Source organism: Alosa alosa, chromosome 6 (genome assembly GCF_017589495.1).
Source record: "Alosa alosa isolate M-15738 ecotype Scorff River chromosome 6, AALO_Geno_1.1, whole genome shotgun sequence".
Taxonomy (NCBI): domain Eukaryota; kingdom Metazoa; phylum Chordata; class Actinopteri; order Clupeiformes; family Clupeidae; genus Alosa; species Alosa alosa.
In genome coordinates this window covers 9,410,092-9,426,576 of record NC_063194.1, presented here as the reverse complement: position 1 = coordinate 9,426,576, position 16,485 = coordinate 9,410,092, and the positions used below count along the sequence as shown (strand labels likewise).

Sequence of the window (16,485 nt, the reverse complement as noted above, 5' to 3'; positions counted from 1 at the left end):
CAACCATCTCATGCCATCTGACTGCACAATCCACACAGATGCTTGTTCAACAATGAATGACGAGCACACAGTTGCTTTCATCTATGAAATAGTATTGAAGTGGTTGGATAAAGTCCAAAATAAAGTCTTATTGGTGACCTTGTCTCTTTGATCTCAAGATCAAAGCTATTTGATCTGTAATAATTTTGTCTATGACAGAATGTATGGTTGGATCATTGACAATGACTATGTACAAGAAATGAATGAGTGACTAAACTATCGACACAAGAGAAAGATAGCACAGAGAAAATCTTATCAAAAGAATGATCAGACAAATGATGGATGCAGAATTCAGTTGCAGTTGTAGTTTTTGAATAGAATGTCACAACAGTAAAGAGCATGCCAATATCATTCTAACTGTCGGAGCTGACCCAATATGCAAGGCCATATGGTGTCAACACACAAAAACAGGATATTACCATAATCTTGTGCTACTGAATAACAATTAGGTCTTCAATGTAAACACATATCAGAATATAGATACAAAAAGGCATAATTGTGTTTGATATATTATGATAGCATGATCCTATTTCAACACAGCAGCCTGAGCTTTATGTTGCATGGCTGTTTCTCTACCATGTGCCTGAGGGTATGGCTCATCCATGCTGGATGATATTCTAACATAATGTCACTGCATCTGCCTCCCTCTGCCTACACATTGTCCATGTGATAAGTGATAGTGGATGAACAAAACACAACATTAAGAGGAAATAAGATATAGGACATGCCAAAGATCTGACTGAAAGATCTAAGTCCTTTCTTCAACTAAGCCACATTTGATCCCTACTAACCCAGCATGCATTAACTATGAACAGCTATCTCTGTAGAATGAGGCAACAATAGAAAGTTAATGGGTGTCAACGTATTTACAGTGGAAAACAACCAGAACCATATTCCTATAATTCAACTAGCAAAGAACCAAAGGCTTAAGCCTCTGTTGGTATAAGAGAAGCTCAATACAGCACTGGTATCAACATGTAAGCAAGGCGTGACAGTGTGAAACATGCTGTTGTGGCAGTGTAGTTGTTTGTGTGCAGAATGTGTCATTTTGGAGTTTTTGAGTTGTAGAGCGTGTGTTTATGTGAAAGTCTGAATGCACATGTGAGGTGTGTGTGTGTGTGTGTGTGTGTGTGTGTGTGTGTGTGTGTGTGGTTTAAATCTTACCAGTGCTGCCTGTCCTCCCCTCTCTCCTGAGGCCACAGAGCATGGCTGAACACTACAACTCCATCTACTCCGCACACACACACACACACACACACACACACACACACACGCCTCCAAAGGTGAGTGTATACGCTCCCACTCAAGTCCTCTCCACGACCCACAGCACTGGGCTGAGGCTCTGGGCTGAGAGTTCTACAGCGGAACAAGCCAACGCTCCAGATGCACAATTAATACAGTGCTTTTCCTTTTCCAGACAAGAACTTGGTCTCCCATCCAACGCTCATGACCCAAGGAAGGAGCCGCAGAACAGAGCACTGAAGAATCCTCACAGACTTGCAAGCTGTCCCACATGCCTAGTAGACATCACCGTCTCTGCAGAAGCATCCAAAGAGCGAGTCGGAAACACGCACGAGTCCTCCTGTTTCCCCTTCCTGCGAGTCTCCGAGTCTTCGAGCCCTTGTGGCCGCTCCTCCACCACTCCAGTGCTTCCACGTGAGTCCTGAGGACGCCTGGGCGGTCAGTCGGAGCCTTGCTGCTGCCACAGGCACACACGCACGCTGTCAGAGAGCGAGAGGGGGGCGGGGACGGAGGAGAGCGACAGCACCGTCCTCTCTCCCTCCAGGAGGGGCCCCTTGCGGTCAGCTCGTCTGTGCAGCGGTCCGGCACTCAGACGGAGGGACGCAGCTAGAGAAGGAGGCAGCTCTGCAGAGCAAGGGGAGACTCGGTGTGTCGTCTGGTCGGGGGTGAATCAGAGAGGTTGTGCCTAGGGGAGAGAGAGAGAGAGAGAGAGAGAGAGAGAGAGAGAGAGAGAGAGAGCACGTCCCTGCTGTGAGAACAGGCGACTGAGAGAGACCAGCAGTCCTTTCAAGCGTGAATGAGCCGTGTCCCTTAAACAGACTCTGAGTGGTCTGATTCACAGCTCCCTCTCAGTCTCTGTCCTCTCTACATTCTCTCTCTCTCTCTCTCTCTACCTTGTCTGCTCCCCCACTCTTTCTCGTTTCACTTGTCTCTCTTTCTGGCTTCTGTGATTTTGTGTCTTATTCTCTTAACATTGTGTTACCAATCATTTGCTGCCTTATCACAGTTTTTCCCTCCTAGAGACAATTGCTTCTTGCTGTGTGACAGGAGCCTCACTCTTTGCCAGAGGGATATGATTCAGACACACAGGCACACACACACACACACACACACACACACACACACACACAAACCCCAAGCTCCTGTGGCACAAAGGCAGCCTCACACACGCCACCCTCCCCTCACTTTCTTTGACAAATACAGTTGGCAGTTACAATCACTGCCACACTTCCCAACCCCCCTCAAACTAACACACACAACCACACATTCAACCGCATATTCGACCCTCTCACGTACATCACTTTTCTGCCTGTTCAAACGACTTACCATCACAAAACCATCCGTCATGTGGTAGAGAAATATATGCACACTAAAGAGATTCATGTGTGCAAATTATTCACTGAGAATTTCTGTCACTACTCAATGGCACGTGTTAATGTGAATATTATAAACAAATACTAGATACATAACAAAGATTTTCTTTGGTCCTCATAACAAGCATGTAATATCTGGGAGAACTCTGTTTATAACACAAATTAGCAGGCGCGCTATGTGACACTTCTCTCTTAGACATTCTGCTATGGGAGAAAGAAACGACAACAACAAATGTTCATACAGACTGCTTCTGTTCAAAGCTTTGGCTTCACTATGAGGACTGTAATGTATCCTGACAGCCTTTTCTAGATGTTGTGATATATTGCTCCTAATGAATGAAAGCAATGTACAAAAATAACCTGCGTGTGTCAGTGCAACTGAACAAAACACACACTTAACATCCGTTCGGCTGCCCCCCTTCTGCCTTTCTAAGGACAACATGACTCTCCACACCTGTTTGACCATTTGTCACCCTCCATACCACACCCACCTCCCACACACTACCCCAACACACACAATACACTCACACGCACACACACACACACATATAGTAAATAGACATACACTTGCACAACACACATAATTAGCAATAACACTTACATCCCTTTCAATGTATCACATACTCCAAATAAACAATGTGCCTAATTATACTCAGGCACGTTATTCACAGCCAGATTATATACCAGTTTCCCACTGTTTCAAAGCATTTTATCCTGCACAATGAGAAGCAAACCAATTCAATCAACTGCACACACACACACACACACTCACACACACACACAGGCATGCACACAAAAGAGAGTATATACCCTCCAGTGCTTCATATTTCAGACCGATGTGATCAATGTTTCTCGAAACTTCTGGGAATAAATTGCAGTAATGCACATCAACAAAGATCACAGTGCCAGAGGAGATCATGATGCCCTTTAACCATTTTACTTTTGTTCTCACCCCTTCAGACCTTTCTTTTTAAGCTGTTCACACACAGATTGGTTCATTGCATTTAGTTCCCGTTTAGAATAATAGACACAATAGGTCAGTCACAGATGGATTTGGACAATGAGCTACTGACATTATCCTCTCTCTCTCTCACTTAATCATACACATAACACAGATTTCTTTCACAGTCTCGTGCTGTAATGTTCTATCCTCCACTACTGTACGCTCGTGCTCAAGAGGAGGAGCAAAGGAGGCAGCCCTCTCAGAACTCAAGAGAACTGTTTTGAGACTATTGATCTCCCGTGTTCCTCAAATACTCCCACAAAGAATGGCTTGAGTAATGTAATGTTGCAACAGCGGCTTGTGGTCACACACACATGAGGCAGCAGTTGCTGATGTGTGTGAAGAACTGGAGGGAACTGGACTACTGCTCACTGTTTCAGCCTGCGAAAGGTCTGTTTTGAAATGACACTGCCCTCCATTGGGTTGACTGGGCAAGTACAGCAGAAAACTGTTGAAGGCATATGGCAATTCATTCAATTCCATTCATTTTTTTTTTGTGTTTTCTGTTTTAATCAGTGGCCCAAGTGATCATTTTTCAAGTCCTCAAAAAAAACCTACATAAGCAAACATATGCAATAAAACAAAATGCAAATCATTTGAACTGAGTGATATGACCCTCAAGTCAAACATGGTGGCTCCATGGGGATTCCAGATAGCATACAGAAAAAACACACACACACACACACACACACACACACTGTCCAAATAACTTTCACCAAATATTGTGCATTCATGCTGAAAACAGTATTAATTTGAGTAATTAAACGGAAAGTACCCAGTATTAGGGTCTTTCTCACACCTATACAAACCACAACAATGCCATTACTCATACTGTCCAAACTGTGCCATGACGACTCAAGCCTATGACACAAAAACTCTATTTTAAACCCTCCTTCCCCAATGAATGCAAATACAAACCTCTAACTTGCTGATATCAAAATGATGTTCATTTCTAAACCCTGATCTGCCCCCTCACCTTTGGTCCGTCCCCTGATGACTCCGACTCTGCACCTGAGGGAGAAGGAGAACATCCTCCTCTTCCCCTTCACACCCCCGACTGCTCCCTTCTTCAGAGGCTCGGCGCGGCTCAGAGCCTGCGGGAGATGCTTGGGGTTCAGCTTGCAGGTAACTCGCCACATTCCGCTCTTCTGGTCTCTCAAGCATCACTGTAAACAAGCAGAGGGGGAGAAAAGCGTCTCTCTCTCTCTCTCTCTCTCTCTCTCTCTGTCTCTGCCACTTTCTTTAGCTTGTACTACGCTTGTCTCTCTCTGATTTGCACCTTCGTCCCACACAGTCTCCACCCAGTTGGAATAGCGCCAGCATGATGAAGCGACAGAAAGACACGATGAAAAGAAGCCAACAGATGTAAAATGTCAAATCACAGCAAGAGCCAAGTGGAGAGTGGGACGATCCCATGATACGCTGAAATGAGGACTAAAAGAGCTAAATCAGATATTGAGAGAAACAGTCTGGCAAACACAATGGAGGACTGACAGAGGTCACATCCCTTAGACATCATGTAAAATGAAAACATTTGTGGTTTAAACCTCATACCACATATTCAAGAGTGTAGTGGTAAAATAAGAGGTGGGTAAACAGATTTTTTTTAAAAGGCATTCATGATGATGGTTGGATGATGGATGATGTTTGATAATGTTTGATGATGGTGGCAGTTATTGTTCAATGTTTATAATAATACCAGTGGTATAAATATTAATGAGTGTACATATTTTGAATGTGGATACTACAGTGTGATTTTTGAATGTTAAAAGTTGCAAATGGTGAATTAACTCCTTTGAAAGGTGGATAAACTCTAATAAGAGGTGAATAAACTCTATTCCTGAAATTTCAGAGGTGGATGAACTGTGTTTACTTGCGTTTAGCGTCACTACAGCCCTGCACACATTGTGATAATACTGAAACTGTAACACAATACGCACATATACTCTTCACATCCACATTTTTAAAAGGTGAATCACCTGCAAAGCCATCATGCTAGTTTGAAGCTTTTGGTGTGCTTTTTTTAAAATACAGCATGCTGTACCAGAGCAATGTATGGCTGTGTATGATAGTGTGTGTAGTTTAGCAAAATGTATGTGATGTTGTTGAACTACATGGGTTTGTGTGTGTGTGTGTGTGTGTAACGCAGCGGCATGCTTCTGGCTGCCTGTTACCCACAGACAGATGGACTGAGCAGAACACTGCAGAGATGCAGTCTGGCAAAGCCCTCCACCCATCCAAACACAGAGTAGCCTACACATGGCTATGCTCACGTTAGAGGAATGCTTCCTGACAATGTAGGCCACCTCATGGTTTGATGCTGAAGACAAATTTCTCTGAGGCCCAGTCATCCAACTGATGCTGTAGATACCTACTTCCCAAAGTAGCCTATATCAAATCGCCATCCAAAGTACCTCTATAGATAAAATATTTATGTTTGAGGCAGAGTATCTGGGATTTTAATGGAAATAAACGCAAACCTTAATATCACTGGTTTTTACTGGTCTTGTCTTAAAATAATTTGAAATGCATTCAACATGAATAATTATTAGCCCTAATCTCGCAGCGACACATAACAATTGCCTACTAATGGCATGGCATCAGTGCAACACAAATGATGAATTAGTGTTAAGTACAAGCAAGAGCCAATATCACATTTAACCTGCATTTTCTAGGCTAGGTTAATATGTCTTTTGTTAAGAGGGAAAATCAAAACGTCAATGAGCAAAATGCATCATGTGACTGAATTCTATTTCCTCCACATTCTTCCAGGCTGTCACAGGCATGGAGGTATTATGGTCACAGGTCACAGAGACTGCAGCTTTTCTGCCTCCTTGATGGGCTAAACCATTTTTATATATTTTAAGAAGGCCTAGTTATCACCTGTATTTATCATGTATGTTATTCACAAATGTAACTGACAATCTGATTCATTGAAATAGGGTGTGTCATGCTTTGACTTGGTGTAGTATTGATGGAAGAGGTCTGCTCTGTCTCGATTAAGAAGCGTCACGGCTGTTTCCTAATTTATACAAAATCGATGTGTGTGATGGATGTTAAGTGTAGCCTACGACATTTTAAAAGTGATAACGGTGTTATAGGTTACAGAGTTTAAAGTGGAAGTGTAGCCCTAAGGATGTCAAAGAACTGTATAGATAGGAAGAGTCGACAAGCCTGATTATACTGAGTTGGCGATTTATAGTCAATACCACTGTTTCATCAAGTTGATGATTACATCTCTGACTATTTCCTCATTGCCATCACATGATCGTTTCTCCTTGGCAGGCACACGTTCTTGTTCGCTGGGTCTTTGACGAACACAACACATTTTCATGGAGAACCAACGACTTTTAAGGTGCGTAACGCGAAGGTTGGCTATATTTTCAAGCACTTTGTGTAACTTAGGCAGGCTACTACTAAGAGGAGGATCGTATATGAAGACCCAAAGTTAATGTGAAAGTGAAAGTTATAGTGGCCCTCAGCAATCGATTAATCACACCGTGAAATCTTAAAGATTTTAAAGTTAAATTAACTATTTCGCAGTGGGCATGGACCGTATTATGGCAGTGACAACCCTGGCTACTGCCCAGCAGCAGCAGCCGCTATTCCAGGTAGGTACTGACCTTATAGACTATTTGTAGCCTACTCCATGTGTTTTCCATGCAGATCATCATGTAACCTAAGTTAGGCCTCGATCAAACTGTAGCTTAAAGACTGGAACAGAGTGTTGATGATGATGATGATGTGCTGATGCAGGCTATGGCACAAACAGTTTTCTTTTTTTTTTTTTTTTTTTTGGGGTCCCGGATTCCTATGTAGGTGAAGTAGTTGTAATTACATGGATTACCTGGCCTATAATAGCAACACTGATGCAAAGATCCATATAATTTAAATAGCCTACCTACAAGAAGCTAGGCTAGGCATACTAGTACCAACAGGAATCAGGTGTGGATGACCGCCACCCTGCGTCGATTGGGTGAAAAATGAACGTCCTTCCTGTATTTCAAGCTGTATGGATTTTGAAACATCCCAGGACTCTTTCGCATTAGGTGTTAGCCTACTGAAGTTAGTTCCACAGTTGGATAGACCATGTACAGTCCACAGGAAGGTCAAGGTAAGTCATTAAAACAAATTCTTGTCTTAAATGTCGCCACTGCGATTCTGTAACATCGCGTAATACGGGCGAGCATGTATAGGCTAAATGATTTACTTCCAAACAGCTGATGAAGTTAAAAGTTACGCACATCTCAGTGCTGTGCGCAGCAAGACATCTCAATTTAGAATTGAACTTAAACCAACGATTGTGTCAATCTGGAGAGATTTAATGAGTAGGAATTTCGATTTCGTCAGCTCATATTATCCGATATACATCGAAACTACTTTAACGTAGTTTTCTTGGAGTTTAATACTCTAAAGCTTTTGATACAATGTTTCAGAGATGTGTGCTGTTTGTAGGATGTATATGTACCCTAATTTTAGATGCGCCTCACAATCATTTAACAAATATACCAATAAGTAAACGTTGATCTTCCGATAGAGATTCCACACAAACTGGTTTGTATGGTTTTTTGTCTCAGCTATGTTCGCCCCGCCCGTGTCAGACCCCTCCGCTCCTTCTGCGCCGCCCGCCAGCATGTTTGACAACGTCCCGGGTTACGAGGGAACCGTGATGGGAGGAGGTGAGTTCCGGGGAACAGGATTTCAGTGTGAGTTAGTAGGCTAGTATGTATCAATGTAAGTTGATGCTTTGTTTGGAATTTTCCTTCATCTTCATATTGACAGGTGGATTTCTGCCTCCACCTATGCCAACTGTGCCAGTGCCTATGCCTGAGCCAGGACAAACACACCCAGACTGGAAGTAAGATCTCTCTCTTGGTCTGTCTCTCTCTCTCTCTCTCTTTCTGGTTTAACTTGTGACCTGACTAAATTGTACTGCTGCCTGTCACCATAATGCAGTACTGTCAAACCTAATAAACAGCACTGCTAAATCACACGATTATGGCATTATAAGGTTTGCAATGTGTTTGCAATGTGTTACTATGGTCAGGACTTAATTATACCTTAAAATACCAAGGTCAAAAATGGAAAGAAATGGACAGATTGAGACTTCAGATTCAGTAATCCATCCCTGATAACAGGGATGAGAACTATTGAACCTGTTGTAACCTATAGGGCGTAGTCTACTATAGGCTACCCATAGACAGTGGTTACAGTACTGTCAGATTTCAGTTGTACAATTTCAATTGCTCAATACTGGTAATTCCGCTACATCTAAGCTTTAAAGTGAGTGGTGTGTGTATGTGTGTGTGTGTGTCTGTGTCTGTGTCAGTGATGGAAATTAACTTTCACGTTTTACCAGGATTTGGCTGGTGGTGGCTGTTGCCAATTTCAATTGGTTGTTGTTGAGTCTGGGTCACTTATCTCTCACTTGGGAGGGTCCTTCCTTTTCTCTCTCTTGTTGAACCCACAAAAGACTAAATAACTGATCCATAATATTATTTGACAAAAGGTTATGTTGGGGTCATGCTTATGAACAATACAGGTGCATCTAAAAAAATAGAATATTGTGGAAATGCCCATTGTCCTGCCTGGACTGAGAGATTAAAGACTCAGGAAACCATTGTCGGTGTTTTGATTTAATTAGCTGATTAGAGCTCCTCAGGTCAACATTTCTGTATTATAAATTCTTTATTCTAAAATGTTGAGATTCAGGATTCTTGATTTCCATGAGATGCACACCGTAATCATCAAAATTAGTATCATCAAAATTAAAACCAAAAAAAGGCTTGAAAAAATAAATTACAGGAAAAATGAACGTTTCCATGTTATTCAAATGTTTTGAGATGCACCTGTATAATCCATCCACAATAGCATCAATTATCCATCCAAAATAACAATAGTCCAGCTGACATTATTGTGCCCTCGTTTTGAGAAGTCAGATTGTAGCTGCAACTATGTGTCGCGGGATGCTGAATTTGCAGTGGTATTTGTCTCGCCAGCTTTATTTTCACTTATTAAATCAAACAAAACCTGAAGGAAAAAAATATAGATGACCTCGGTACCCTCAATGATAGATAGGAGCATGAATATGGCACATAATAGTTAATGATACTAATAATAAACATTGATTATTATATAAAGACCCTTTAGTCTGATCCTCAATCTGTTGCGGAAGGCCCTTGGAAGAATCCCAGGGAAAGGTACTCTTTTATGAAGAATTGACTTATATTTGCTGCAGTGTGCAGGAAGATGCTTCTATGTAAAACATCCTGTCAGGCAGTGTTATCATGCGAGTGTGGTTTTCAAGTAGGGCTGCACAGTTATCACAGTCGGCAATCGCAATATGAACCAATGCAATTATCTAATCGCAAAAGCTACAAATTATCGTGGTCAGTTAATCTTGTCATTCTGCTTGACTGTGCCACTTCTGATTGGTGAGCGTGCACACCACGCAAGAAACACAAAACCCCTGGCCGATGAGCTTCAGCCAATCTGGAGTGCTGTACCTCCTACGCACCAGGCATGTTCACCAATCAGAAGCGGCACGAGACATTTGGAATATTGAACTGAATCAATTCATTGACATTTAAATCACGATATCTGCCAGCCCTATTTTCAAGGTGTTTTTTTCTGTCGTTTGTGGTGAAGTGGTGGACTGGACACAGTTGACAGTTAAGTTGGCATTTAAGTGTATAAGCTGTGAGCAATGCTTAATGCAGTGGTTCCCAAACTTTTATGGCTCACGGCACCCCTAAATATCTCTCTCTCCATCCACGGCATCCCTATCTCAACCTCCTTTGTACATTTGTACATGTACTTCATGCCATTTTATTTAGCCTTGTGATATGTTGGATAGGCCATAACTGCTTTTATTATAGCATTACTATGAGAAGGTGAGGTTCATCTCATTTTTGTTTTATTCAAATGAACCGCTCTCTTTAATTCAACTAATTTAATAGAACTTTTGAAAAAATAGTGAACAGAATATGAACAGAAATATCAGGAATAGGCCTTCAACTAAAGTGCATAAAACATATGTCCCTCTATCACAACTGTATTTTGAAATTGATATTGTGGCTATTTTTTTTTTTTTAAAGAAATGTCATTAAATTATCAAACCTTGGACTATTCCGTGGCACCCCTGAGCATGCGTCACAACACACCAGGGCCGCGGCACCCACTTTGAAAAACCCTGGTTTAATGTATTGATCTGCGGAACTAGGGCCAGTTAAGGAAAACATTCTCTATTTGTTATATCTCTCCTTTTATAGCCATGGGATTGCTCAAAAAGATACTTATTGGCGTGCATTGCATGTATACTTTACTTCTCACATGCTTTCAGAGAATTCTGCAGCCTTGCTGAATATTTGTTGTATTTGCTGAATGGGCACAAGTCATTAAAGGTGTAGTCAGTGATTGCACAGGAAGTCGCGATTGTTTATGTTTATGTTTAATCTACTGCTGTAAATCGCTTTTAGCTTAGCTTTTGTCCAAAACAACATGCATCAATTGTTTAACTAGGACCAAACAAAACCCACCAGAGAGGTAGCTCATTCCTACCTGTGGCAACATTTTTTATGGGCACAGTGGCTGACTGCACCTTTAATTTAATCTTTCACACTTTTTGGAAAAAATTCCAGAGTATTATTTATGGAAACTATGTTGGTGCATAATTACTTTAGGTGGTAACATTTGAGACCATACATTTTTTTTCAACTGTGTTGTTTGCATGAGTGGCAGAATGTTGAAAGTTGCTGTTTTATTTTGGGAGTTATTTTTCGAGTTGCTACCGTAATCATGTTGCTGCATTCTTCTCTGCAGCATTCCGTCCATCACTGAGGAAACGGCCCGAGACGCCTTCATCATGTTTGCCTCCAGCAAGTGCTGCTACAGCTCTGACCCAGCCAGAAACGGAGTTATCACCAGAATGGAGGCCTTCAACACCTACAGGGTGAAGGGTGCACTCTCTTTCACACACACACACACACACACACACACACACACACACACACACACACACACAGTGTTGTGCCTGCTGAACACGTTCATTGAACGATGCGAACTGAGCGTACTGTATTACTGTCTGATGAACGTTACTTTGAACTCGTTCATTCTGGTGTCTGGGAATGGCACGCTCTCTCAGTTTAACTTCGTTCAATATGGTGCCAGATTTCTATAGAGCCTTCCTGCCAAAAACCCGACTAAAACACGCTGTAAACAGGCCTTAATATGTAGCGGAAAACACCCAATCTGGCAACACCAGCCACCAATGTCGCACCGCTGCATGCGTCATCAAAACAAAAAGCAGCATGGATCCGACCTTTTACTGTCTATGGATCAGACAGCAGTTAGGCCAATGTATGCCAAAAGCAGCAGGGAGGCGTCGTATGATCATGTAAACGAGTTTTATGACGAGGTCGGTGAGGATGGGAAAAATCTTACATTTCTGCACAAACTTTGCCCACCTGTTTTCAAAAAGAAAATCCGCACTTCAGTCACATCCACATTGAACTGAAGCACCCGGCTAGCCTTTCAAGCTATGTGCAAGCAAATAAAAAATCTAAAGACAAGACAGATCCTAACTGAACTAGTTCATTTTAAAATGTGTGAACTGAACTTTGAACTAATTCATGCAGAAAGTGAACTTTCCCAACACTGCACAGACATATATACACACACACACACAGAATGTGCAAACATGCATAAGCAAACAACAATCAGTCCTTATACCTATTCTTATGTTTGTCTTTTCAGTATCGCCTAGAGACCTTCAATGAGTCAAGATCTACTGAATGGAGCCAGGAGCCCTACAATGGTAAAATTTCAAAGCCATGATCGATCACATTGTTGACATTTTTTACAACTGCTCTCATTTTCTGAAACTTGGTCTCATTTAGTATGGTTAGACATTTTAAATAGATTTTTGCATTTTCAATTTTAGATTGTGGAAAATAGTTTTCTACAAAAGTTCATTATAAGATATTGCAACTTATTTAGTCAACACATAAGTGCATGGCTATTCAGGGTGCCGAGGGTTGTAATGGTAAGAGTGTATAGGTATAACCACAACACATCAACACAACCAATATTCTTGTGATATGTGTCTTGCATTTTAAAGCACAGTGTATATTCTTTGAGTGCCAGATCCCATCACACATCATGTAAATTTCACATTTTATGTGTAAGCTGTTAACTGCTAATGACATGAAAATTGTTTTTACTGTGTGTGTGTTTGTATACATGTGTTAGGGCAACCTGTGGATGCCTTCACACAAGCAGTTCCAGGCCCTTGGGACGTCCCTGCCCAGGCTCCAGCTTTCTTTAAGGATCATACCCAAGATATCAGAGTGCCCTACACTTCATCTGTGAAGGTATATTCTTTGTTCCTCCCGCCTCTCTCTCTCTCTTTCTCTCTCTCTCTCTCTCTTTCTCTCTCCTTTTCTATCTCCCTCTCTCTCTCTAATTGTCTTTTTCAAATGACATATGAATGTCTGTATGGAATGTGATGACTGGACTGCTTGTCTCTCTTGCTCTCTGTCTGCCCTGAGCAGAATTGCTATGTTCTCTCTCTAATTGTCTTTTTCAAATGACATATAAATGTCTGTATGGAATGTGATGACTAGACTGCTTGTCTCTCTCGCTCTCTGTCTGCCCTGAGCAGAATTGCTATGTATGCCTTGGGATGGGCAGAACCCCATGCAAAGACTGTGCTGGAGCCGGCAATGTGAGTATCTCATGTGATCAACACACAACACAGGGCTGGTACCTACCTACATACTGGCTCTGCACACACCACGTAACACTGACATTTGACCCACTGTATGTGTCTAACAAAAAGACTGCTTAAGTTACCATCATAAACCAAAGCAATCTGGTTAAAAGCTCTCTAGGGTAACATTTACACCCTCGTATTTTTCTGTTTCTTTCCCAATAGAAAGTTTGCTGGGTGTGCAATGGCTCTGGATATCGCCATGGAAATGATCGCTGCTCGCACTGCAATGGAAGAGGAAGAGATAAGTAAGTCAGTGGTTTCACTCTCTCAAGATTTCAAAATTAGAGACAAAGACAGAACTTGTGACAGGATATAGAATAAAGAGAACTACCATATTTAGACCATACTCTTTTATATCGTAACACCTCCAATTATCACCCAATTCGTTCGAAAATTCTAAAACAACAATGTTTTTTAATCCTTCAAAATAACATTTGATAAATTAACCTTACATTTTTCAGTAGCCCTAGGTGTGTAGATTTGAACAAAATCTGGTTTGGTTCTTACCGGGGCTTTTACTGCCTGAAATGTCCGATTTTGTGTACCACGCTCGGAGTTTAGTGCTGGGCTGGTGGGTCGTTTATTTCCACCCTTTCAATGGCACATGAATGGTTAGACTGAGAATTCTCGTCGCTACTTCAAAATTCCACCAACTACTTCATGCAGTTATGTACATGCAGCATTATAACACTATTTAAACCACTTATAGTGACTGTAGTTTGACATTTTCGGTACAAAGACAATTTATATACCCTTTCCCGAGCGCCGCTGTTGTTGCAGGCAGCTAACTGCGCCAGCATTAGTGTGTGCTGAGTGTGTTTCACTAATTCATGGATTGGGATAAATGCAGAGACCAAATTTCCCTCACGGGATCAAAAGAGTATAAATACTTATACTTATACTTATACTTACTTACTTACTGATTTTGTGTTTATCTGCATGTGTGCCCTTGTGTATCCACAGCTGCAGTCACTGCCATGGTCAAGGCTCTCGTGACTGTTCCACGTGCCATGGCAGGAGACAGATCCTGATGTTCATCAACCTAAAGGTCAAATGGTGAGGCATCATGCCATCATTCCTAGTCATGGGGGGGGCATGTGGTGCAACTGGTTACAGAGCCCGTACCATATGCAGAACCACGGGTCATTTCCCCATCCCACCCCATCTCTCTCTCCCACTCACTTCCTGTCACTCTCTCCACTGTCCTGTCACTGCCCCCCAACCACCCCCCACCCACCGAAGAAACATAATATATATAAAAATCATCCCCAGACATCTCTTTACAGATACGATAATACCCTAAAGTGGTCAATAATAATGCAATGCATCTGGTTTAATGATTGCTTGTTTTGCAGGACTAACCACATTGATGTCTATGTGGTGGAGCAGGCTAGCGGTCTGAAAGTGGACAATCTTAGTAAAGTGTCAGGAAAGGAGATGTACAAGGATTCCCAATACCTGGTAAAAGAGACTGTCTCTCATGTCTGTTGTCATAAAGTGTATCTGTGTGTGTGCATGCACACCCTGACGTATGATTTCACATAATTTATTAACGTTTTTGTAGTTTTGCTCATATTGTGTGTTCTCTAATCTGTGTGCGTGTGTGGTTAGGTATATCCTGTGAGAGGCTTCCCTGATCTTGCTGTGGTTGGAGCATCAGAGAGACTAGTGAGAGAACACACGGCCAACTACTCCCAGACCTCACGCATCCTGCAGCAGGTAATGGAGATGTGAAAGGACCGAAAGGGAGTTTTGAATGCTGTTTTTCTTTAACTGATTTATCTATTCTACGTGTGTTGTTTCAGCGCCAGACCATCGAGCTCATCCCCATCACTCGAGTCAGCTACCAGTGGAAGGGAACAACCTATGTTTATTTTGTGTATGGGAATGAATTCAAAGTGAGCTCTGAGGACTACCCTGCCAAGTGCTGCTGCTGCTCTGTGTTGTAACTGCCTGCCAAGAAGATTGCAGTACACTTTTATTCCAGCTGGGGGCAGTACCTCCATGTATTGTTTGTAAGAGAAGCCCTGTTATAATAATGTAATGTATGTGGATGCACACAGAAGTATTACATGACATATCTGTTTATTTCTGTACATATGAAACAATACAGTGCACAGGGGTTAAAGAGCATACAGTTGCTTATCATCTGCTGTATGATGTACTGATAATACTGATAAAAGTATACACAACTGATTTTATGTTACAGTCACAGTAATCTTTGTTACTGTTATGTTGATGAGACTCACTGCACAGAGAATGTCAGGGATATCCATTATATCCTGTGAATGGGAGTTCTGTCCATTCTTATCAGCCCTAGCTGCCTATTTAGATTTGCTTGTCAGTGCATTACAACTTTGTCGTCAATGTATAATGTACTGTAAGTGACCAGGACATTGAGAACTTTACTTCCATAGTGAAGGACAAGAGCTCATCTGACATTTGGCTCCATACAAAACTCAGTTTGGAGTTCTGCATAACAATGAGGAGATAATTCCAGAATGCCTAGGTGAGGTATTGATTTTAATGTCTGTAATTGTTTATGACACCTCTTTCCTGAAGTTGTTTTCTCAGACCAAAGTTACTGATTTTTTTCTAAGAATGTTTATACAAAAAGGCTAATGAACTTCATTGTGTGTTTGTTGTAAAATACATTTTGGAATATTGTTTATGATCATTTGATACAATACTACAACACCTGGTATCCATGATTTACCCTAAATGTTGGCTTGTTTCTGTTATATGGGCCTTTAAGACTAAGTGAATGCACATAGCAAGACAAAGCAATATTACTGGCTTTAAAATAAATGGAAAATAATGTCCATTCATAATAGAGTAATTGTTCATAATACATTATCCAAAAATGGTCCTGAGTGTTTGGGGTCTAAGTAAGTATAAGTATATATACTCTTTTGATCCTGTGAGGGATCTGCATTTATCCCAATCCGTGAATTAGTGAAACACACTGCACACAGTGAACACACAGTGAGGTGAAGCACACACTAATCCCGGCGCAGTGAGCTGCCTGCAACAACAGCGGCGCTCGGGGAGCAGTG

The 16,485-nt window shown here is 41.6% G+C and overlaps 2 protein-coding genes across 7 annotated transcripts in view; one reads left to right on the top strand and one right to left on the bottom strand.

Moving 5' to 3' along the window:
* The window catches only part of grip2a (glutamate receptor interacting protein 2a), a 32,891-nt gene extending 27,938 nt beyond the window's left edge, over positions 1 to 4,953 (bottom strand). For 2 of the 5 annotated variants that reach the window (XM_048246644.1, XM_048246645.1), the window contains exon 1: positions 4,634 to 4,950. In XM_048246644.1, the coding sequence (XP_048102601.1) occupies positions 4,634 to 4,796 (163 nt within the window). In that variant the 5' untranslated portion in view covers positions 4,797 to 4,950. Of the gene's footprint in view, positions 1 to 1,203; positions 1,952 to 4,633 lie in introns of those variants that run through there. The other 3 variants (XM_048246646.1, XM_048246647.1, XM_048246648.1) reach the window with 2 other exon arrangements.
* Positions 4,954 to 6,942: 1,989 nt separating this feature from the next.
* On the top strand, positions 6,943 to 16,251 carry ssuh2rs1 (ssu-2 homolog, related sequence 1). Of its 2 annotated transcripts, XM_048245052.1 has the most exons (13): positions 6,943 to 7,012; positions 7,201 to 7,268; positions 8,235 to 8,336; positions 8,440 to 8,515; positions 11,479 to 11,608; positions 12,412 to 12,472; positions 12,907 to 13,028; positions 13,319 to 13,381; positions 13,592 to 13,674; positions 14,393 to 14,485; positions 14,785 to 14,890; positions 15,041 to 15,148; positions 15,235 to 16,251. In XM_048245052.1, the coding sequence occupies exons 1-13, from the start codon at positions 6,990 to 6,992 to the stop codon at positions 15,376 to 15,378; spliced, it is 1,179 nt and encodes a 392-aa protein (XP_048101009.1). In that variant the 5' UTR covers positions 6,943 to 6,989; the 3' UTR covers positions 15,379 to 16,251. The 2 variants fall into 2 exon arrangements, with proteins under 2 accessions (XP_048101009.1, XP_048101010.1); XM_048245053.1 differs by lacking the exons at positions 6,943 to 7,012; positions 7,201 to 7,268 and adding an exon at positions 7,461 to 7,771.
* Positions 16,252 to 16,485: the final 234 nt, after the last annotated feature.

Bases quoted from the DNA above. Each gene is read 5' to 3' on its own strand.
- ssuh2rs1 (XM_048245052.1), top strand. From the start codon at position 6,990: ATGGAGAACCAACGACTTTTAAG. The intron at 7,013-7,200 runs GTGCGTAACGCG...ACTATTTCGCAG, and splicing joins GAGAACCAACGACTTTTAAG to TGGGCATGGACCGTATTATG. The intron at 11,609-12,411 runs GTGAAGGGTGCA...TTGTCTTTTCAG, and splicing joins AGGCCTTCAACACCTACAGG to TATCGCCTAGAGACCTTCAA.